The 23,730-nt window shown below is 36.3% G+C and overlaps 1 protein-coding gene across 14 annotated transcripts in view; it reads right to left on the bottom strand.

The window, feature by feature from the left end:
- Positions 1-23,730, bottom strand: part of HDAC9 (histone deacetylase 9) — a 454,863-nt gene that overhangs the window by 85,973 nt on the left and 345,160 nt on the right. For all 14 annotated transcript variants that reach the window (XM_063152662.1, XM_063152693.1, XM_063152671.1 and 11 more), the window contains 4 exons: positions 15,596-15,651; positions 15,266-15,353; positions 10,830-10,949; positions 10,408-10,505 (listed from right to left, as the gene is read on the bottom strand). In XM_063152662.1, coding sequence (XP_063008732.1) covers positions 10,408-10,505; positions 10,830-10,949; positions 15,266-15,353; positions 15,596-15,651 — 362 coding nt within the window. The remainder of the gene's footprint in view (positions 1-10,407; positions 10,506-10,829; positions 10,950-15,265; positions 15,354-15,595; positions 15,652-23,730) is intronic.

The following is a 23,730-nucleotide window of genomic DNA, read 5'->3' as shown; positions in this document are numbered from 1 at the left end:
TGGGCAATTTTTTAAATTATTTTTCTTTGTTGAAAAAAGAGGCAAATGATTAGATAATAAATTGTAATTTTCAGATCTAGAGGGAATCAGTTTCCACAGTGAGTTCATCATACAGAAAGTGAAGCACATGTTAATGAATCATGCGGAACGAAAAATCCCTTTGACAGGAATTGAAGCACTTTCTGAGGTTTAACGATATATTCTTAGCAATGCATTCTTAATCTGTAAACATCTTGATTGAAGAGTTAGGAAGGTTAGACTGGATAGGGTGAAGAGCTCCCACTCTCCTACTAACCTAGTAATTCAGAACTACAACACTAACTTTTTTTGAGAAGTGTACTTTTTTTACTAAAACATAATCTTTTTGTATACTTGCATCTCCTTGATATTTTTCAGAGGGAGACTTTTTTAAGCGTGAGGAAAAAGAAATCAAGCCCCAAACATTCCAAATAATCTGACAGCAAAGGCATAAATTTCAGATGTGATGAGGTCAGGTTCAATCCTTTGATGTGTAGGAATGGGTGACAACAAACTGTCTTCACTCTTTCAAACTGTCACAGAATCATCAGATTGGAAGAGAACTTCAGGACCAGCTTGTCCAACTGTCATCCCAACACCACCTTAACTACCCCTAAACCATCTACCCAAGTGCCACATCCAGACACCTCTTGAACACTTCCAGAGACCGTGACTCTGCCACCTCCCTGGGCAAATTATTCCAGTGCCAAACCACTCATTAAGTGATTTTTTTTCTCCCCTAATCTCTAACCTGAACCTTGCCTGGTGCAATTTAAGGCCAAATCCAATCCCAAAGCATTGAGATTTTTCACTTAAGATTTTCTAACATCCTAGAAGCGATGTCCTCACCAAAAGGTTAGACATGAACATTATCATAAAAGGGTTTGAAACACAAACACTTAGTTGTTTTCTTGGAAACTTCCAATAGTTTTGGTTTTGTTCCAGTGTAGAAGAAAAGTCACATGCCATAACCACAGTCAGTTGCTGCTTACTGGAAGTGCTGTCTTTAGTCATCTGTGCTTTAGTAATGCATCCCCTGAACACGAGGGACACAGCACCAGAGTCCTGTCAACTTACTGACAGCGAGAAAAAGAACCAAATAAGCTGCATCATGCCTTCATCTCTCTTCCTTCTATATTCTGATAAGCATGTACAGTCCTACATGCATGACACAGGAGAAATGCATCCCAAACATAGCTATCTTCAACATGGCTTATCCTGTGCTGTAATTTGTTTGCTGTAATTTGTTTGCTTTCATTTTCCTTTTTTTTAAAATAAATTAATAATCTTGGTAACTTTATTTTAACAGCTGATATAAATATCACTGAAAGGCTTGTGGTAGGTAAGCATATGAATCAGCTAATAAGATCCTTTAAAAGCTTACTTTGTTTCAAGGCATAACAACTCATGAAACTGCTTGTACATAAAGATTTGACTGCTTAATTAGGTTAAATGTAGTCACAGTGTTTAAGATAAAATCCTGCCACATTTACTCAGTGAAAAGCCTTTGATTTCACAAAGTCTTTTATCAATGATTTTTCGAGAAGCTACTATTTTGTGTAAGCAACAGCTCTGTATCTTAGCTATGAATTATGGTGTTGTGCACAACTGAGGTCTGCATAAACTAATGACACAAATGATCAATTGCCTTCTAAATTGTAACCCTAGTGTATGTGATTACAGGACAAAGACCTCACTTCTCCTGAATAAAAATATACACAATGGTAAGTCACTCTACCACTAAGCATTTTTCTTGTAATGCTTGTAAAATTAATGTCTCAGAGCTTGAAGTCTGATGGATTCCCTCACACTGGGTAATGACTTACTATCCAAGAAGCTGTACTGATTTAATGGATTACTGATGGCCCAAGTAGTACTGCTAATACCACATAATGATGAGTCATAGACCTCCCTGAACTTATTCATTAGACATCTATTTTTGAGACATTTATGTTTTCATAGTTTCAAACATCTCTCCACAGGACTAAAGGCTGACTTCAAAAAGTAATGAAATACTTGGAGTTACGGCTCCAACAATATCCAGTAACCAGAATCCTTGTAAGATCTTGCAGCACTGAACACAGTGCTATTCAGCATGTCACAATTTTATAATCTGGCTCTTGCCAGATTTTCTATTTTTCTTTAGAATTACTGCAGCTTTCTTTTCTAAAACATTTTTTTTCTATGAAAACTGCTTATTTCTTTTGTGCAATTATTGTATAGCTAAAGTGTAGCACAGACACATAAAATTATTGGGATAAAAAATATATCTCCAAGGAATTACTTGTGCAAAAACATGAGAACATCTATAAGCACAGAAATGCCCTGGAGGTACTCACACAAACTAACACTGAGACACAGGTGTGTGAGCACACCAGAACCTCACAACACTTCTTTGCAATCCTGCTTAGATTTGAAAGCAACAAAATAAAAACTCCCATTTATTTGTCTTCTTTAAGTATTAAAAGAAGAATAGTGGAGATCTCATTAGCTAAGCTAGCTAAAGAAAGCATGAATAAGAACTCTGTTGCTGAAAGGCCTCTGTTTCTGCTGTTCTTGAAACAACACTTCTGTCTGATTCTGGATAATGGGCTTTTAATAAAAATATCCACCAAAGGAAAACAATTAAACAATACATAAAGCACCAGGGTGCAATCTAGTGGTTCTGTTACAGTCTGGAGCTGTTCCAGCAGAGAACATGTGGATATTTTTTACAGGCTGCAGTGTAGTTCTCAAAAGTTATTATAAAGCAACAAAATTTAAATTGGGACTGGACATCTATATAATCACTCAGTGTTGCTGCAGGACTTTTAATTCTGATCTGAAATTTATCTTCATGTAAAGAACACAGATATTTTGATTTTTACAGTAAAAGCATCTTCTCCACTCTTATTGCTGTTTAATTTCTTCCAGGATCTTTTTGGCGATATTTCTCAACTTTTCCATCAAAGTATCTGACAATATGGCAATTCTTTATCCACACACCTCTATTCTTTCATCTTTCTGGCTTAACAAAAATTGGAAAATGGTTATATTGGGAAAGAGTTCAGATACTTTCCAGTACTTTGAAACTACGTGTACGGCTTGGGGTTTTAATCAAATAGTTTTTAACCTGAAGCACATAAACCTGACACATGCCATATTTTATTATCCTTTCTCCTCCACCCCCTACTCTGCCATGTCAATAAAAGCAACTGTGCATCTGTAGAAAAGTAAGCCAACACTAATTAATTTCTGTAATGAACGGTTTCACTTTTGTAGTTCCAGTGAATTAAAGGAGCACCACATACAGTTTTAAAAATCCCAGTACGGTAAAGGTGAAAATTTAGGGTATTCAGTCAGAAGAAGTTAGATTTTCCAAATAAAAGCAAAGAACTAGGCAGAACAAGAGGTTGCAGGTTATAAACACTGTTGCCAGTTTTAGTTTTATGGTGAACGTTGAAGTATAACAAAATGCTGAAAAGCTGTTTATACCACTGTTTCAAATGCTTTTAACTCTGTTTCTCCATTTCCTAGACTCAATGCTCAAAACATTTGTCAAGGAAAAAAAAAAGCATGAAAATTTATCATTGTTACAAAACCTTCATCACCACACTCAAAAAAGAATTCTAAAGTCACAAATCATCAGGACTATCGAATGATTATATATGAAACTTATACTCAAAGCAGGTTTAAAAATTATTCCAAGCAGACTTCTACCTTCTTCAAACTTCTTCAAAAGAAATTGCTCAGGCACTCCTAAGTTATCTTTCTATAGCTGATGGTACAGCTTTGAATTCTCCTAAGACGTTTTCTATGACAGAAGAGAAAAGAGAGACATTTCTGGTTGAAATGAGCATCTTTTAAAGACACCTGGTAGAAGTGACAAGGTCAGAAATTAGAAAATTATTGAAACTGTAAATAATACCTGCAGAATGCTATGGGTGTCTGAAAGCAAACCATACACACTCATACAGAAAACATTGTTTAGATTTCCTAGAGCTTCCATGACTGCGTTGTGTTCAGCCACATTTTTCTTCCTAAATGCATTGCCCTTGACAATGCAGAAGGACTGTGGGTAACAAGCAGTCTCAATAATGTCCACTTGCATTTGGGTAAATCATGATCTGCCTGTCATACACTACTCAGAGATTTTGCCTTCCTCTATACACAGCAAAATGCTGAATGTACTTAAATGTACTTCTGCCAACAATTAGACAAGAGAAATAACTATAGTTGAGATAACTTTTAGCAGTTATTACAAAGCAATATATCGGGAAATAAATAATTAGTTTCCATTAGTAAAGATAAGGATGGCATTTGGCAAATTCTGAGGCTATTGTGAGTAGAGTTCACTGATAACACAACAGGTTGAAGTTCTGAAGATGTTACTGGAGTTCACTTCTCCTTCTTTCATTGACTCATGAGGCTGAGCAGCTAATTTGTTTTTTTTTTTTTTTTAACTACTCCCACGCCTTTGTCTTTTCATCTCTTTGAAGACATATCAAACATTATCAAACATTTGAATCAGAAACTGAGTCTTATTGTAGTTTTTAGATCTCATCTAGTATAATAAAACCTCAGCAGCAGCTTCTGGAAATTACAGCCATAAAAAATTAATAGCATGAAGTTATGGGTATTAAGAATCATTGTTTAAAAGAACTTTATACTCAAAATCTATTCTTGGTGGAATTCATTAAACATCCCAATACAGCACTGTACTATGACTCACTTTCAGTAGTTAGGTACAGCTGAGAAAAAAATGCTGATTTTTGTCTTCTACATTATTTTGTTATGTTTATCAGAAACTAAGGTTTCTACTCAGAGAGTTTACACAACATTGCAGAGCAGGGATGCCAAAGACAGCCATAATAATATTCAAAATCATATAAATCGATGGTTCGCCCTCGTGTGGTGTATTTAGCACATTTCCAGAAAATAGCCAACCCTCAGAAATGAGCAATTAAAGTAATTTGGCAAGTGGATACATGTCTAAGTGAAGAGAGATTGAAGAATACCATAAATATTTTTGAGAGAAGAAAAAATAGGAAAGGACATTACACAGATCATACAAAAGTATTTAAAATAATAAATGTGGATAGGGAAGAATGTGAGTTTCATCTACACATGTAATACACAAACAAATGGACATTTAATGAAAGTGGAAGATTAGTGATTTGAGTTAAAACACAGAATTTTTGTTTTTCAGACACACATACTTAAAACCATGAAATTCAATACTAACAGGATAAATGAAACTTCTAAAAGTTATCTCAAATTCCCTAGTCAACAAAAAAGTTTTAAAAGTAAAATTTACAGGAAAATTAAATTCATAAATAAAACTACATGCCATGTACACTTCTATTAAAAAACATAAGGCATGTATAGCAATATAGTGCTCTTCTTAGCATTTATGAGTTAAATTCTAACGTAAATAGTAAAGAAGAGCTACTGTCAATATATATGCTGAAACAGAGTTATCAAGGACAATATATATATTAAAATATCAAAAAGTACTTTTACAGAGTTTTTCATTTGAAATGTCAAAATTAAATGTCATGAGATCTGGTAATGAAAAACTATGGAAAAAACCAAATTGTATACATCAATATTTCAAATTAACATAATTGCGCCCTGTATGGCCACAAGATGAAAAGGAATATTTTTGTTAATATTTTTGAGCACAGACTAGAATACAGAGAGTTTTAAACATACTGATTTTCTCCCAAAACAATCACTAAGGACTGCAAGACAGGATGAAGATTTTCTGCACACCTTTGTTTTCTTTCATTTTTACATTTTAACACATGTGATTTCAACCATGATTTAAATTTTGAACTTTGTTTAAAATTATATTTTGGGGTAATTACAAATGTATTTTAAATTAAATCACGGATATAGCTCATCCTTAACTCTGCCTTATTGCCACCTATTTCTTTTGAATTTGCTCCCCTTCTTAAATTAAAATCAAACATGTGACTGCTAAAAGATAATATTATCATGAGCTATTGCTAATCATTCCAAGAATCACACACACATACATGTTTCATTTTATGCAAGCTTTTATGGCCAGGTTCATTAATATGCTGTGGCTTTTTTATGCTGCTCTGGAGTAGTGCAAAGCAGCCAGAGCATACTGGCTGGTTCAGCTAAATTTACAACTCCTTTGTTGAATAAAAGCAGTGCAAAGCAGTTGGAAGGCACAGCCCAGTTTCCTTCTGTCTCTTGCTTCTCTTTCACTCTAGTGAGCACTCTCATTTGTTTCCACCGCCTCCTGCATCTTCTGTATTCCACTCTACAGAAACACATCTCTCCTGTCCCCTGCAAACTGCAAGTACACACAGAGACATATGTGCATGTACAACACAGACCTGAGCCTCTTTCTGCTGCCTGCTTTACTGAGCACATCTGGTGCAATGTGGAGCTTATGAAAATAATTATTTGAACATTACTAGTCAACCATTGCTCTCATTTTTTTCTAGAACTGTTGGCAGAAGAGAGTGGATTACATCCTCATAAACTCGAGTGTAAAATCATCGTCCTAGAAAACAGCCACCATATCCTTTGGCTTTCAAAGAGATTAAAGCAAATTTAACCTGAATAGGTGGAACTAAATGATGAAACAGATTCTCTGGAGGGATACTTCAGAGCTTAAAAATAATGGAAAAGAGCTGTGCATTTTTGTTATCTTAGGAGAAAAGAAGAGATGCCTGTCCTTTAGAAAACTGTCATTATTTCAAGGAATTTTTTTGTAGCTGGGCCAGTTCCTTAACTATGGTAAACATCAAACAACACTCTTCTGGCAAAATTAAATGGCATAGTGATTTGATTACTGCAATTATTTTCCATTCTACAGAAAGTTCTCTATCCTGCATTTTCTACTACCTCCATGCAGTTAACACATGCAAACTTATTTGCTTAGCAGCAATAAGAAAGAAATGAAAATATCTTTTATAAATGAATAAGCAGTCTTCATCTTCAAATTGGCTACAGCCACTTCAATTTGATTTTGCAATAGAAAGAGTTAGTTCAAAAATATAATAAACTTTTCATGTAGCGCAGAAATCAAAATGGCAGACACAAACCAGCACCCTAATTTTTCCTGTTTCCCACTACAGTCCCAGGGCAGCCACTCACTCAGCATGCCTTTGAAGTGATTACTCTGTGCTCAAAATTTTCTGTATTTTCACATATGAAAACTGTTTTTTCCTGAAGAAATGAAAATATTTTGTCAAACAGTTTGGATGAAGACTGAGGTGGAATATTATTCAGTCCTAAAAACATTTACATAAAATAGATTTATCTAGTTATTTATGCAGTGGGAGATAACTAGTATTCTGCTACCTGCATGTATATAAGTATGTGTGTAAATGCTTCTAAAATATATATTCTGACATAAAAACTGATATCAAGTACATTGTCATATGTAATACCTAGTTATGAGCTGAACTCTAGAGACAGAAAAAAAAAAAGCCTTGGTCTCTTTTTCTGTGAACATTATCATTTAGAAGGATCTCTGCTGTGAAATTTGACAGTCAATCAAGCAATAAATAACAAGCTACCTAGTGTCAAGGCTGGTGACACTCCAAATATGTGCTTGGCACAATTCTAGGATGAAATTAGGGCTCTGCTGGTGAGAAAGTGAAAGCTCTGTGCACTAGCTGGAGAGTTTTAGATTATTTAAATACAAATTTCTCAGTTCCTAAGAACTCAAAGGACTAGGCTCTGGAACCAGCAGGAAGTCTCGTCTTCTCTCCAAACAGGCTCCACCCATCTCACCCATCTGCAAACTTACACCTTGGTTACACTGGAGGACCTTCACCAGTATCCACTCCTGCCTTCACTGGTGAATGAATACTGCCCAACCTCTCTGTCTATTGGTAGGTATATAGAGAAAATATCTCCATTTCCCCCCTATTTTTCTCTTAAGATTGAAGATGTTGAAAATTTGCTCTACAACTTAGTTTGAACCTTCTCTGTAAGTCTGTCTATAAAGCATGTAACGTAATGTAAAAAACCAAATAATGTTTTCCTATCTCTGAAATTCACTTATTTTCTTAAAAACTGACTTGTTGTAGACAGAAACTCCAGAACAACAGCTGATTTGTTGGGAGAGCATGGCGACTCTTCTATTGACTTTCTGTACTTTTCTGGATTCTTGCCAGTCTCCCAATTCTGCTCTGGACAAACTGAAAACTTAGGCTACATCATGTGTGATGCTTTGAATAATAGCAAGGATAGATTCTGGCCCATGGATAAAGTGTCTCTTTACTAGGAGCTGTAAATTTACCTACCACTCAGATCAGATCTACAGAAACAGCTACCTCGTCTGTCCTAAGTAATTCACAAATTTTTGTATCCACCCTTCTAAGTTGCATGCTGTTTACTTCAATGATCCCCATTCAAAACTGTCATACCAGTCATACTAAATCCATGTCAGCAAGACCTACAGAGGGCAAAAAGCCTGTGATCAGGTCAAAAGGGGCTGAGAGTGTAGGGAAACATTTCCTGTTGTTGCTTGGAGAAAAACATTCACATTCATTACAACATTAATCACAAAGTTAAATGATGCATTTAAAATAGCAACATTATATTTTTCACCATCACCAATTTTTTCTAAAAGGAGATTCTAAACTTAAATTTGAATTTATTTGCCTTAAAAAACATATAGTTAAGTTTATGTCTGCATATGATTAGTCAGAGTGTAGTAAGTTACACAAATTTTATTTTCCTAGTGGTGCTTTGCTTAGGAACAGAGACTGAAAATCCCTCTAACTGAAGCAGAGCAATAGGCATAGCAGCAATACTAGCTGCTCCAAACAATTTACTAGTGTGCCTTAAAATAGAACTGTGAAGTACATATTTGTAAATGCACTCTTAAGCCCAGGTATTTTTCATCATGGTAGCAGGGGTACCAATTATGGTTACAGTCCCAGTATGTGAGTGTTCTGTTGAATAAACTGGGACCACCATTCTCTGCATCATTAGATGGCCACATTACCTATATCATTAGTGGGACAGTTTGGATCCAAACCAGGAATGTTGGGGTGGAAATATCAGATATATTAGTATCAGACACTAATACCAGTGAATTGAACCATTCCATTCCTTAACTTATGTAAAAATCACATGGAAGTATAGGAAGTATCTTGGAAAGAGGTTGATGCACTACTGAGTGTAGAAAATTTGGAGTCAGACACCATTTGTTTAGACTCTTTTTAGATATAGACAAATAAAAATAAAATTAAAACTTTTTCCACAGTGTAAGGCTATTTCTCTCCCTAGGGCTTAGACTATGATTTCAGGTGTGTTGTTTATTAGAAACTCTGCATATTATTTCATGGGCTGCATGGAAGTTCTTTGGGAAGAAAGCAAAAAAAAAAAAACAACCCACAAAAGTTCCAACAAACAAAACAAGAGTTTAGTGGGTTTTTGTGGTGTATTTTCATTAGAGTATAGTCAAGAACTGTATATGGTAATTGCACTGCTTCAAACTAAATGTCTTGAAAGACATTAGAGATACACATTGGTTTTCTCATTGCCTTTCTTTCATATCATTCTTTTTTAAATAAAACTCCTTTTCAGAGGTGTAGCATTTGCCCAAATTTGAAAGATAAACCCCACACCTTCCCTAAACTTCACTAAACTCTTCCACTGGATTGTTTAACAGTGAAAGGAAATGGTGTATCTAAGACAGGACACTGAAACTCTAAAAGATAGTGTTTTGAACTATTCTTATCTCCTCTGGTCCCATGAAAATAAGACTTAATAGATAATGAAGCATCACCTATGAAGGAATAAAATTTCATTTATGAATGAGCTATTGAGAATATTCATTATGAGTGAGCAAAGAGAAATACAGAATGCAACATTTCCTATCATTCTCATTGCAGTATGTCAAAATTGTTTACTTTTAATTCAATTACACTTTACTGCAATCTGTAGAAAAAAACATAATAGTCAAAATTGTGAGCATCATAATGAGTCTTTTAAACGAATGAAGAACACTGGATTTGCACCATACTCCATACTTCTTTCTGTCTGCTCTACTGGCATCTAACTGGAATCAATGTGAATGTGAGCAGTAATTTTCTTCTGCCTGGCATAATAAATACTTACATATAAATTTTCTAGGTAGGGAAGTAAGGAAGCTCAAAGCAATTTTACTGGCATAGCATAATAATGAAAACACAAATGACGAATTAAATAAAAATTTTTTGTTGATTCTGCATGGATGATCACAACTATTAAATGACCCATTTTTTAATTTACTAAACTCTCATATACTGGAATTCCAGGATTAATTTATTTTCACCATGGATTATTCTCCTGACTTGCAGCATTACATTAGCTCTTATTAATGTGCTTTTGTTCTACAAACAGTTTTCAAGACTTTTAAATGGTACCAACCTGAATGCTGTGAGATACTCAACATCACCCATAGGAGGATCCAAGCCACCTGTCCAAGCAATATTTATGTTATACCCCTCGCCAGGGCCACTTCCAACCTGAAAAAAAGAAATAAAATGCCAAAAAGGGAGAAAAAGCAGAAAAAGGTGGAGGAAAAGAGAGAGGGAAAGGGGAGAAGAAAAAAAGTTCTCAAATCTGCATTGGAAACAAACATCAAACAACATGTCAGATCAGCCTTGTTTGACAAGGACTGCTCTGGGTTATGCACTTGTTCTCCACTGGTCCCCTGCTCCCAGTAGACAATTTGGTAATCTGGTGTAATTTAAAGAACCAGGGAAGGACAAGAAAATTAGGGGTAATCATGCAATGCAATTACCTGAAAGATACAAATAAAAATGGGGCTCTAAAGAAATAAACCTAACCTCATTTGGGGCTCCACTGCCGGGGAAGAAGTTGCCTTCATCATAGCGATGGAGGGAAACATACAGGATGCTGGGGTCAGCATAAAAAGCCTGCTGTGTACCGTTGCCATGGTGAACATCCTAAAGGAGAAAGAAAACAGATGACAAATGTAATAATGTCCAACTCAGTGTAGAGAGCTCAGTTCTGCTTTCTTTTACACCCCCCTCCTCTCTCTCTCTCTCAGTTTCTCTCCCTCTCCCTTGCCCTCCTTTTGTCTTTCCCTTTCCCCCTCCCTTCACCACCCCATACTTCCTGAACTTTCAGGCAAATTACTCTTTAATGCACTCATTTTTTAAACTGGCTTCTAAAAATCAGGAAACCATAGCGAGCGTGCCCTGGAGACTCCAGATGAGCAGTCATTGAGAAATCCCAGTCCTTTTGTACAATTAGATATTTATACACCGGCTCTTTGTACTCCTTGCCTCAGTGATGGAATCTAGCATCCTGTTTTATGGAGGAATTTTATGACTTATTAACTGCCAACAGTTCATAACCCCTCAGGCTTAATTAACTAGCCTCATTGGCCTCTGAAGAAAGACTAATGTTTAAACTACAAACTAGTATTTTGCAGAAGGATCTATGGTTTACAGAGCTTTTTCACAATTCTTGACAGAACACTAAACATAAGAGTATTCATTGATTTGCCAAGTTCCACTATTGAGGTCAAAGGCTCTGTGACCAGCTGAGTAAATTGGCTTTCTTGAAACATTCAGTTCTGTTCAGTCCCTCAGCAGTTAGATCCACATCAAAAGAGATGCCAGATGCAGAAAGGACTTCATACTTCATTTTTGCAAAATCATGACGGCAACAGTTGAAGACACAGGAATATGATCTCATTAGCTATTAAATCATCTGGCAGATAGGATGGTGCCTTCCACAATCAAGGAGTGACCTTGGTCAGCCTCCATATTTCAAACATTATATAATGACAGTGAATAAAATTCTGTCTTTAAATAAAAGGCTGACAAAGAAATGCTGACAGTATATCTATAAAACAAAGGCTGATGATGCAGACATTTCCTTTTTTTGGTTTGTTTTCACAGTTCACTACTATTCTGTGTGGTTAGACACACAATTTTACAAGTGAAAATGGAAAATCCACTTGCCTTTCAGTAAAAGTTAAAATGTTTCTTCACTGGTATTTCTAAGAGGCTGAAAACTTTTAGATATTTTTTCTTTTCCTCCTTTAAGCCATCCTTTTGAAATTTCTAATTTAGAGGATTAAGGGGGACAGAAAAACTATGCTGAATGGCAACACTGTCATTGTCACCGAGTCTGTATTTTTTTTACAAATGTTATGAGGTTTAAATCCAATTTAGTGTCTGCAAAACAGAAGTCACATTCTCCTCACTATGCCTACTCCAGGAGGGCTCAAGTTGTACCTCAAGGTGTGCACTGCAAATAGCACAGCAAGCACTGAACATTGCTTGTACTCCCTGCCAGCTGAAGCAGCCCATGAGTTTCACCCACATTGTTCAGAACTCTCTACATTGATTGAGTCCTACTTGTACTGCATTGTGCTTGACTTGGACCTCCTCTGGGACCTCTACACGGTAATATTATAAGACTTTCCTTTCTTTTCTATGGTGAAAGTACTTGAAACAACATGAGGATGGAGTTACAGCCCAACTGTGACTTAATGCCAAGGTTAAATGTATCACATGAGACGTGCAAAGGAGAACACATTGGTCTGAGGCTGTTGAAGATTTCAAGGCAGCCAGTCTAGTGTTAGATGGTTCTGACTGGCAAATGAAGTAAAATCTGGCATGCAAACTAATCCCAGAATCCCATTCAGTCTTCAGCTGTGACAGAGCTAATTGGTTTACTCCAAAACAGACTCAACTCCTATGAGCATAAATGCAAGTATGGATGATCCTGGAAAGAGGATTTCAACAATCTGACAAGCTATGCTGGACACATAGATAGATCTGAAGGGACACAGTAGGACTTCACTTTTTTATTTTAATTAGTCTTTTTTTTCCATATATATTTGGGGCTTTATATATTCTTTCTGCAACAGTTTCCAACACAGAAGGAAAAATGTTAAAGGGGCATCGAGATATTTCTTTTCCTTATTACTTTTTTTTATTATTCAAATCTCAAGCTAGCTTTCTTGTTAAACTTTGATTCCACTAAGAGCTCTTTTTTGAAGAGCAGTTAGCATCTCTGATTAGACAAAGGAATGTGTTCTTTCAGACTGCGGATGTTAGCATGAGGGAAATGAGTTCATATTCTGCCCTTAGTGGATCAAATGTATTCAGGGTATATAAGACAGTTCAAAACCAGAGATTTGTGCAAATGGTGGAATGAGGGAAAAAATACTGTCAGATATGTCTTTTATTTTACTGTATAAATAGATTAAATAGATGAAGGGAAGATTGACAATTAAAAAGTTAAGAATTTATATATGAAGACAGGTAGCAGCTATGAAGACTACACAATTTTTAACTAGAGCACACTTTAGTGTGTGGGATTGGATATTACTTTTTAATATTTATATTGCAGTAACATGTACAGCTGCCAACTTGCATGAGGTCCTGCTTTGCTAGTCACTATCAAAATATAATAAAGGTTAATTTCAAGTCTAACATCTGTAATTCCATTCTTTCCTTCAGATACCCAAACTCTGTTGGTGGGAATAAAGATGTCACTATTAATTTGTTCATTCATCCAGTTTGGCCTGTGATTTATCCATAGTTTGCATGCATAAGAACTTTTCCATATGAATTTTTGTACATCATTGCTCTGACCATGGAGCAGACTAGGGACTGGACTGCAACTGCTCCAGGAATGAAGTCATCTGTGTCAGCCATTTATTTCTTCCCTTTCACTCGCTGAGTTTTTCTGGTCAATGGGACAGTTGCAGAAAGGCTGAAAATTCCCTATCTGCTTTCCTGGGTAAAGATAGACAGCTTCACAGGTAATCATTTGCACAGGTAATGATTTGCACATTTAACCTTGCCGTGAAAAACTGAAGCTGAATTTCTAAGTGCTTATTGGCTAAGTATATCAAAGGGAAGTGTTTTGGGTTTTTTCCCAACGAGGCACATATAACATTTACAGCCAAAAAGACTTAAAAACACTCACAAACTTTGAGTAGGCTTTTCCCATTAAAAATGAGAATAAACAGAGAGTTCACTTTTGACCAGAATTTACAGCAATGAACTGAAAGATTCAAGTCAGCAAACAGACATAACATACAGTAGAAGTGAATTTTTCAGAAATAATAGTTTCTGGCAGTTTATAATTATGTTTCTAAATGACAGCAGAACAATCTGAGAAATATTTCAAAAACATTCTAAGAATATTTAATCTACACATATACTTAGTCTGCCACTCATTTTTCACTTACCATTCCTTCTCCCACACTCCCCCTTTCTCTGCTTCTCTTCAACAGTCAGTACGCATATTTAACTGAACAAAAGTGCTAGATGGTAAGGCCATGACTCCACAATAAGATTTAATTATGAGTGCAGATATGAACAAGATTTAGACTATTAAGCTCTGCACTTCAAAAACCCTTTAACATATTTTGTCTTTAAATCTTTTATCACCTGCAAAAATTAATTAAGTGCAGATGTAACAGGTTAGGTTTTGATGCCAGGGTTCATTTCCTGTCTATGCTTTGTCAGACACCCTATTACACCTCGTCATGAACTGTAGGAAAACAAAAATGGTGCTCATAAATCAGCATTCAACTTTCCTTGGGCTGTGCATTGGGCTGATCCTTTGAGTGCAAGGCAGAGCTCCAATTCATTATTCATGAAAATAATATAGCCAACATGCCAAATGTCATCTGTATTTAAATAATCCATTTGTTAAATTTATTAAGTATTGTGTAAAATGCCTTCTATTAAAATACAAGACTAATCCAATGAAGTGGATTTTTAATCACATAGGTTTTCTTCAGGGAACCACTAAAACCTGGAATACATGACTAGAAAACTTCCTGGGGGGAACGACCTGTCAATTTGTTTAATAATATCAAAGTTATACAAGTCAAATCATCGCAAACTGGGGAAAGTTTGTTACCAGTGCAACAACATTCTTTAAAGAATATCTGACTACTTAAAGTTTCTATTCTGTTGGGAAAAGTAAACTTGGGTTCTGTAGGGTTATTTTAACAGTGGAAGTATCAATTCATTTAAGGACCATAAAAGTTGCCCTGATCTGTGCCTTCTTCTCATTAAATTGCAGTTAACACCATTAAAGTGAAACATAGATGTTTATAGCTTCAGTACTGCCATCCTGGCTTTAATGAGTTCCCAAAATCAGAGGAAATGCACACCTTTATTACTTGTAGGTATTAAAAGCAGGAAAGTCAGACTTATAAATACAAATTCATTATCTTTCATCTAGATGCACTTCAAGTGTGATGCTTGCCAAGAATACATACCAGATCTACAATCAATATCTTGCCTATATTTAGCTTGTCTCTCAAGTATTTGGCAGTAATTGCAATCGAATTAAAAAAGCAGAACCCCCTGTGGAATAGAGAAGAACAGAAATAAGAAAGCAAATCAGTCAGGAAAACAGCTATAAATAATGTTCAGAGCATTTTAAAAAATGCTATATGATCTCTGAGGCCATAAATCTGCTTCTGGGAGTACCTAGAAAGCCTTTTCAGTCATCTGCTAGCAATTACAGTTCTTCAGAGACATGCACAATGCAGGTGATTGCCAGTAACCTTAGTGCTCCAAGATGGGCAATATTCCCTGGTACTTACATGGCTGTTGATTCTTCAGCATGATGGCCTGGGGGCCTTACAACAGCAAAGCCATTCTGTAAGAACAAGATAGGTTTTCAATTATCAGCTTAAAAAAATACTTGACTCAGAGCAAAACAGAGCAGCAGGCAGAGGGGATTGAAATCTATTAGAGCTTCTTGAGCACTTTTTCTATCCAATCATCCTTTCATAGTACCGCCAGAAATAATACTGTTGAGAACAGTGGCAAATAAACTATTTAAATACACACGTGTGCATACATACACACACACAACATGATCTAAAAAGGAGGAAAAAGGCAGGATGAGAAAGCCCTGTTCCAAATTCTGCAGTTTAGAATTTGTATTTAAAACGAAGATCATCTAAGACCATGTAATCCTAATTTGCTCTATCTTGAGATCCTTCAAAATAGAAGTAGCTTGAGGTATATATTTTACATGATTAGCCACTGTTAACCTTATCTCTGTATAGACTAAATGATAAATTCAGACCCCCCCACACACGTAATTTCTATCAGTATAACAAAGATGACAATGAACACCCCATATTTCTGCAAACCATAAATTACACTTGGGAACCTGTCATGCTTGCAAGTTAATAGATTCCCTGAAGTCAATTTCTAACCCACTTTCTGGAGCTGTATGTACATTTCATGAAGTACAGCACTGGGATCAGTGATGACCAAGGAATTTTTTGCCTCTGGAGTCACTGAAGATAAAAGAAAAATGGAATTTCCATCCTTCCAGCGTGGGTATGGCAAAGGGAAAATGTAGAAGTGCTGGCAAGGTAGCTCTATTCAGAAAGTCAGATTATATGTTCAAGAAGCAGTGTCTCATATCATATCAAATTTCTCTTACAACAGTTAGATTCAGGAGAAACACCACTGCTTCATAGTATTTCCTCTTTATTTCAACTACCCAAGGTAGTCCTTCTATTCAGTTATATATATGCCATCAAGTAAGACAATTACCATATACATAAAAATAAGAAATTATAATCTGTACATGAGATATCTGCCCATGAGATATCTTGTATTTTCACACAGCTTCACACAAACACTAGATGTGTATGTATGCCTGCATGACCAATCAGGCATTGTATTCTCAGAGAGGAGGGGACAGGAAAAAAGATTGTAATACTTCTGTATTTTATTCATCAGTATTGAAGTATTCCAGTTTGATATACTAAAATTGATAAATGTAAATGTTTCTTCTCTTTCCTGAGAGAAAAATAACCATCATTAAACTTTCACTCACACTGATGTAAATACAGAGGGACATGGCAGTTAATAGTTACATTGGTTCCTGTGAATCTGTTTATTTACAATCATATGAATGCATGGTTTGTGTGTACCTGTGGAATTGCTTCACTGGCATTTATTTATAAACAAATACTACCATCTTGTCTTATTTAATTTGCTGCTAGATGTAATCTGAGCAGACATCTGCCAAGTTTTGTGGAGCATGGCCAAAGTTCTATCAGAGTTCAGTAAACTTAAAGTACAATACCAAGGGAGTGCATGGCTAACAGTGGTTCTTCTGGGCACCATTTGAAGGATCTGAGGGATTTGACATCATGATTTATTTTACATTAAGTGTCCAAATTAAAAATACAAATCCAAAGAAACAAAACACAACAACCCAATAATTAAAAAGCACAAAAACTATACATGTCAGTATTCATGCAGGCATTCCTGGAGATGGAATATAAATTTCCTATAGATCAAGCACACCAAAAAAAAAAAAAAGGCATTATGGACTGCACTAAACCAGCTTTCAACTCTCAGCTAAAACTGTATTCTCGATCTTTATGAGGATTTTTTAACATTTTCTTCTCACACAAAACATGACTTAAAGAAGAATTTGGCAAAGAACTCTTTTGTAGCCTTTATGAAAAAACAAAGTATGTTGATGAATGTCAGGATAATGAGCTGAAAAAAGACTCAGCAAAGAGGGTATTAGTAGAGAAAGAGCATGATGCTACCTGCATTTTCTTCTCTCAATATTTTTAGGAATTTGGAAAAAGTCCATGAAAGGCTTACAGCTGCCCCTGCTCAGCTAACAGCTCATTATCATCTAACTTTATCAGTATTCCCAGAAGATCAATATAATTAAGATGATTATCTCTAGGAGGATTTCATGGGGCAATATAGAGACAGAAAATATCAGCACTGCTGTTTTTGACAATATGACAGTTACAGTGTAGGCTTCTCTTCTGCTCCCTTTGACAAGGCTCTTTGGTAGTCCTGTTTTATTACATCTAGGTAATTTCTGGAATCAGAGCTTAACTATTACAGTTCTCCACCAGCACAGAGGATATTCACAACAGGGTCATGACCACTTTTTATGAGTTTTTACATCACAAAAAGTTCAGTATTCACATGGGAAATTTTCATATTTTAAGAAATACTGTGCATATGTTACACTGATGATAAAATACATAGTTGAATTATACCAAACACTGAAACTAGTTATTATACAGAATTATTGGTAACTTTTGTTCAATTGATAAAACACTTAATTTCTCCTACTTTCAAACTTTGCATGAACACAGCATACATTAGTACAATGTAACATGATTTTTTTTTATTATTTATGCAATTTTAAATACCAGACAGTGAGCTCAGTAGACAGCAGAACAGTAGACTGAAAAGGAAAAATTTGCTTTAAAGATAGAAAGACTAACACAGAGCAATATGTTGAAAATGAAGCCAACACACATAAATTCAAAGAATTTTTGTACAGAGCCTTGTTTATATTAGGATACAGACACCTTTATAAGTAGACAGAACATTAAACTGACTGACAGACATGAACATTAGAAAAACGATTCATGTCTGCACCATTATGTGGTTACCTTTATTTAAATTTGAAGATTAAGAATCAAGCCTGAATAGAGATATTCTAAAATCTGTGCATATTTGAACAACAAAGGAAGAGAAGTCTGCCCAGACTCAGTTTACACAGAAGATCAGCTGCAGATAAACCTGCTGAGTTGGACCTTTAATGAAAACTAAGAAAAATGTTAGTCTTTTTCCACAGTCAGCTAAGTATACTCCTCTTTCATGACTTGGATGCTTTATTTCCAAAGAACAGAGGTGTACATCCTACTATGGCCTTCTTGTCTTTGGTGGTAAAGTTAATCCCTTTCTATAGGGTTCTGGGTCACAGTGTTGGTCTACATCAATCTTCAGTATCTACTGTGTTTCTCCATGAAACTTTCCAAGACAAGAACTCAAGACAATACCATAACATGAGTGGACAATCCAGGGCTTAGAACTGACCATCTATTGCAGAGTTCCACAGTGTTTCTATTACATTACCTCCACACAGAAGATAAAACTAGATGCAGACAATTTTTCTCTAGGGCAATATGTGGTCACTGTGGCAAGGTGTGAATGATTCTTCCATTCACAAGACAGTCTTGAGAAGCTTGGTCTGCCTAGATTCCAAGTGAACCAAGAGCTTCTTGGACAGTCAGGTACTCCAGGTATGGGGAGAAGCCTCACTGAAAAGCAGTGCATAGTAGTTTCAGCCTAGTACTACCCTAGGAAAATCATCTGGCTTTTTGCAGACTTTGAGAAAAGCCAGTGCCATGCAAAAAGTAGCAATAAAGCACAACAGGTACCCCAAGAGCACTTACTGAAGTAGTAAAAGACTCAGGTTCAACTTCTTGAACATGGGGATGACTTTGTAATTTTTTTTCCCACACCACTTTGTGTACTTAGATTATGTGGTCCATAAAATAGATATTGACATACATCTTTTCAGTCTAAGTTTTCTAACAATAGGACTGGAGTTATGCTCTTCCTCAGCTTTTATTCAAACACAAAAAATTGTTAATTAATATTAGAAATTGAAGGTCGTCTTGTATTTTAAGCTGTAAACCCCTGTATGAATGAGCAATGACATCTAAGTCATCTATTCAAGGGGCAAGAGGCACTGAATGAGCACAGGCTTCATATGAAAAAACCCTTTTATTGTGTAGGTGACCAAACAATACATCAGCTTGCCCAGAAAAGTTGTAGAGTCTGTATTCCTGGAGATATACAAAAGCCATCTGGACATACACCTAGGCAACTAGCTCTAAGCAGCTCTATTTGAGCAAGGGAGGGGACAGAATGACCTCCTGAGGTCACTTCCAACCTCACCTGTTCTGTGTATTTTAGATGGAGACTGGGTAACTAACTGGGGGTCTGAATTCCACACTTGAAGCTCAACTTGCTCCTAAGGTTAGATGCTGCAAGTTTTTAATTCCTACTTGTCTAAATCCCTTAATCTATCTCACAGTTAACTCTTAAAACTACCAGTGCTTAAACAAGGCAGTCTTGGACATGCACTTGTTTTTAATGGAAAGGTTCTGTTTGTGCTTCAATGTGCACATGTTTCAGAATGAGAATTATACAGAAATGTATAATACATCATTATGCAGAAATGTATCAGTTTGTCCTGTCAGAATTTATATTCCCTGAGTCATATACATATATATACACTTGTATCCTTATAAAGTCATATAAAAACCCAATTTCTTTATATTTAAAAGGTGGTCCATACAGTGGTCCTAACAGGTTTAATCCCTAAAGCAGCCTTAGTGCCATCCTTAACTCTGCCATCTCTGGTGTAGCCCAGACCTAAAATAACAAACATCAGGGCTGCTTTAAGTCTTGGCTGCCTTCAAGAATCCACTTGCAACTGCTACCAAGAAGAAGATAGCCACATTCTTGTCAGTGCCACATGCTGTAACACAATCCCAAGCTATGCCATCCATCAGGGAGGGTAAGCATGAGAATGAGTGGTGTCAGGCTGAGGAAATCCTTGGGCACCTGTTTGGGACAATTTTACAAGCTACTCATACAGCCAGGGCAGGAGTCAGCACTTGGCCCCAAGGGTCTACGAATGAAGTGAACAAGAACCTGTGATTTAACAGAATAGCATGTAGATTTGCCAAAAAAACAGTAATGGACATGAGGGAATACTATTTTGTCTTGCAGAGGAAGCTAGTAGAGGGCAAGCACACAAAAATGGACATTAAACACTTAACTTTGATGGAAACAAAGAGTTCCCTGTCTGCTTTCCTGAAGGCCTAAGTGGATAGCATCAGAAAACACACATGAAAAGCTGGTGCTTGCAGACTAGCTCAGATACAAGCATGACGGCCTGTTTAGCCACAACTAGTGTTAACTATATTGGGAAAGAAAGCAGACAAAAGTGTTCTAGTACAGAGTGGTCATGGAGGTAAGCCATGTACCACACATATAATTAAAGTTGTCTGATTATATGAAATAATAACAGTCACTCAGCTATAAATATAACCATAATTGCTAGGATAGAGTATCTAAGAGATGGTTTAATACAAAATTTTGCAATTTTTCTAACTTTGTAAAAGCAAAGAATACAAACTACTATCTAAAAGGTTTCATTGGTAAAATTTATTGAAAGCTTTTATCAATCATATATTTATGATTAAAATAAGTAAAATAAGTATTAATTTGTTACTGTTTCTTACACACATGCATTGTTCAAAATGCTGTGGATGGATGTGGAAAAAATGCCTCTTTTTGTGACTGTCTCACATAACCTGGAATTTTTTTTCATGCAAAGTGAGATTTTTATAGGGCATAGGGTAAAAAGGTAGAAGCAAGGATAGGGAAGAGATTGCAGGAGAAATATGGTCCAGGAGGCACCTGGGCAGAGAGCACATTTCAGGAAAGGAGATTTTTGTAGGCAGCCAATGGAGCTGTGTGGGGTTTTGCGTTGTTCAGGAAGCCATGCAAATTCGCTGGCCTAAAGCTTCACTAGAGGAAGGACACTGTGGGACTAGGGAGACATTTCTTCTCTGCTCTTTTTTGCTTATTTTGTCTTTAGAATGCTAATTTATTTTATTTTTTTGTTGCAAGAAAACCTAGCAATTCCGCTGTGAAATATGGCCAAAAGATTTTTATTTAGAATACTTTTAAAACTAGAAGGAACTTGGGGGGAAGAGGAAGTTGATTAGGCTAATGCTGTTTATTCACTAGATCAGTACTACTTACCACATGATGATTCCTCCATAGCCCTGGGTGACAAAGGCCTTGAGACCAGTAAAAACCAAGCTCATTTGGAATGAGAGCTTCAACTTCAATTTAAGTCATCTATGGATGACTACAAAGACACCAGAATAGCAACGACCAAATTCAGGAGGTTTACTTTGGTATTGATTCAACATGACATATCAGAAAGAACAATCCCAGGAATGTATCAGATTCTGGTTCAGGGGAAACTCATTTCAATTGCTTTCATTCTGTTAAATGACCCTTAGCTACCAACAGGGCAACTTTACATGTTTGTTTGTGTCTGTGTGCGTGTGCACACACACATATGATAGGGTAGAAAAATGGCTTTTGCTTCACTTGATTCAGCTGAAGTGGATATTCAAGACAGCCTCAGACCATGCTTTTAACTTATGTGCCTTTCTTTTTAATTGTTCTTTTACAAAATTGCTTCCTGATTCACTCAATTTTCTGAAGCAAATCCTACCAGCTCTTGACAGGATTTTGTGCAGGTCTCTTCTGTTTCAAGTTTTCAAAATTAAAAAAAATATACAGCACTACATGTTTCTATCACAGAGAACAGTGCTACCACCACCAAGATTTACATATTTAAAGGATATGCAAAGTTAACTAGACAGTAATACTTATTATAGGTTCTGTACTTAAAATACTTTACCTTATAATAGTACTGAAGGGTTCATTTGAGGCTGAAGAAAAATGTTTCAGCACTGTTCCTTTGTATTTTCAACAGTTACATGTTCTGCTCTCTGCTCTGGCAGTGAGTTACCTATGATGATTAAAAGTCATCTCCCATTGGGAGAATGACTCCCATTTCCCCTTTGGTAACCTCTCCCAAAAAGAGGTTTTTATGAGGTATACTCTTTTTAAATTATATTTTTCACCTGTATAATTTTTATTCCTGCCAGTCAATTTAAAGATATTGAAGAAAAAAAGACAGAGAAATGTACAATTTGTTATCAGAAAATAAATTAAAACACATTTAGTCTTCACAAAGTGACACAAAATAAAACAACTGTCACAAGAACAACCAACACTTTGGAGGACATTATTCAATGAAGTATCATTACTGCAAAATTATCATACTAACCTAACTGAACTCCAGCTTTTTAAATGTTGTATTAACCATGTCATAAACACCAAATATATGGCAACAAAACAGGTGGCAGCATCAACATAAATAATTTGGTTAGCAAAATGAAAATAACAGCAACCTAAACTCTTTCAGGAAAACCAAAAACAACAATTTCACAAGCTGAGTCCTAAAGATAAGATTCTTTCCAAGTTCTAACAGTTACAAATGAAATCTGAAACTCAAAAGACCACAGATGCAGAAACTCTCCTTTTTTTTTCTCCAAGACTTTTCTAATGTGTGGTTTGTAGAAGCTCAGTACTTGTCCAGCTGGGCAGCTGGAGGGACTTGCCTGCAGTGCAGGACAGATGCAAAGGCAAGGGAAGAGTCTCCTGGGGCACAGCTGCTTGCGAGGGAGGGGAGGGGAACTGAGCTGAGCGTCACCATCCATGCAAGGGAAGCACCGGGCAGGCAATAAATGAGAAGGGAGGGCAGGACAGCACCTCACAGTGCCACATCCTTTGGCAATGAAAGAGAGCAATGAGAACCTCAGGAGACACTTCCAGCCAAGAAATGCTCTCTGTCTGCATCTTTTTGGGCCCTCTTTCTGAAGGTGAGGTCACTAAGTAGAGGCTAGAGACAATGATTTCCAGGTTCATGAGATACACTGCGTGCAAGAAATCATAAGCTGGGCACTACCTCTATTTCTTCCACAAGCACTAATATATCAGAGCATGTCTCTTATCTGATAAAACAATTTATTGGCTATAGCTAAGGACTGTGGTGGAATTCTATTCACCCAGATCCACATACTCCCCTCTTCAAAAAGTCTTGAGACAGGCAACAGACTATTAGAAGCTTTCTACATAAATCTGTTCAGGAAATGAGAAATGACCAAACATAGATCCATAAAAACAGACAGACAGGAGAGGTGTGGCTCTGATTCCACATAACATAAATACCTCCTTGTGCATCAGCAGCTTTCTTAATTACAAACAGCTCAAAAAAAGGTAACCT

Source organism: Melospiza melodia, chromosome 1 (assembly GCF_035770615.1).
Source record: "Melospiza melodia melodia isolate bMelMel2 chromosome 1, bMelMel2.pri, whole genome shotgun sequence".
NCBI classification, from domain to species: domain Eukaryota; kingdom Metazoa; phylum Chordata; class Aves; order Passeriformes; family Passerellidae; genus Melospiza; species Melospiza melodia.
Note: the sequence above shows the minus strand (reverse complement) of the source record. Positions and strands in the feature narration are given on the sequence as shown.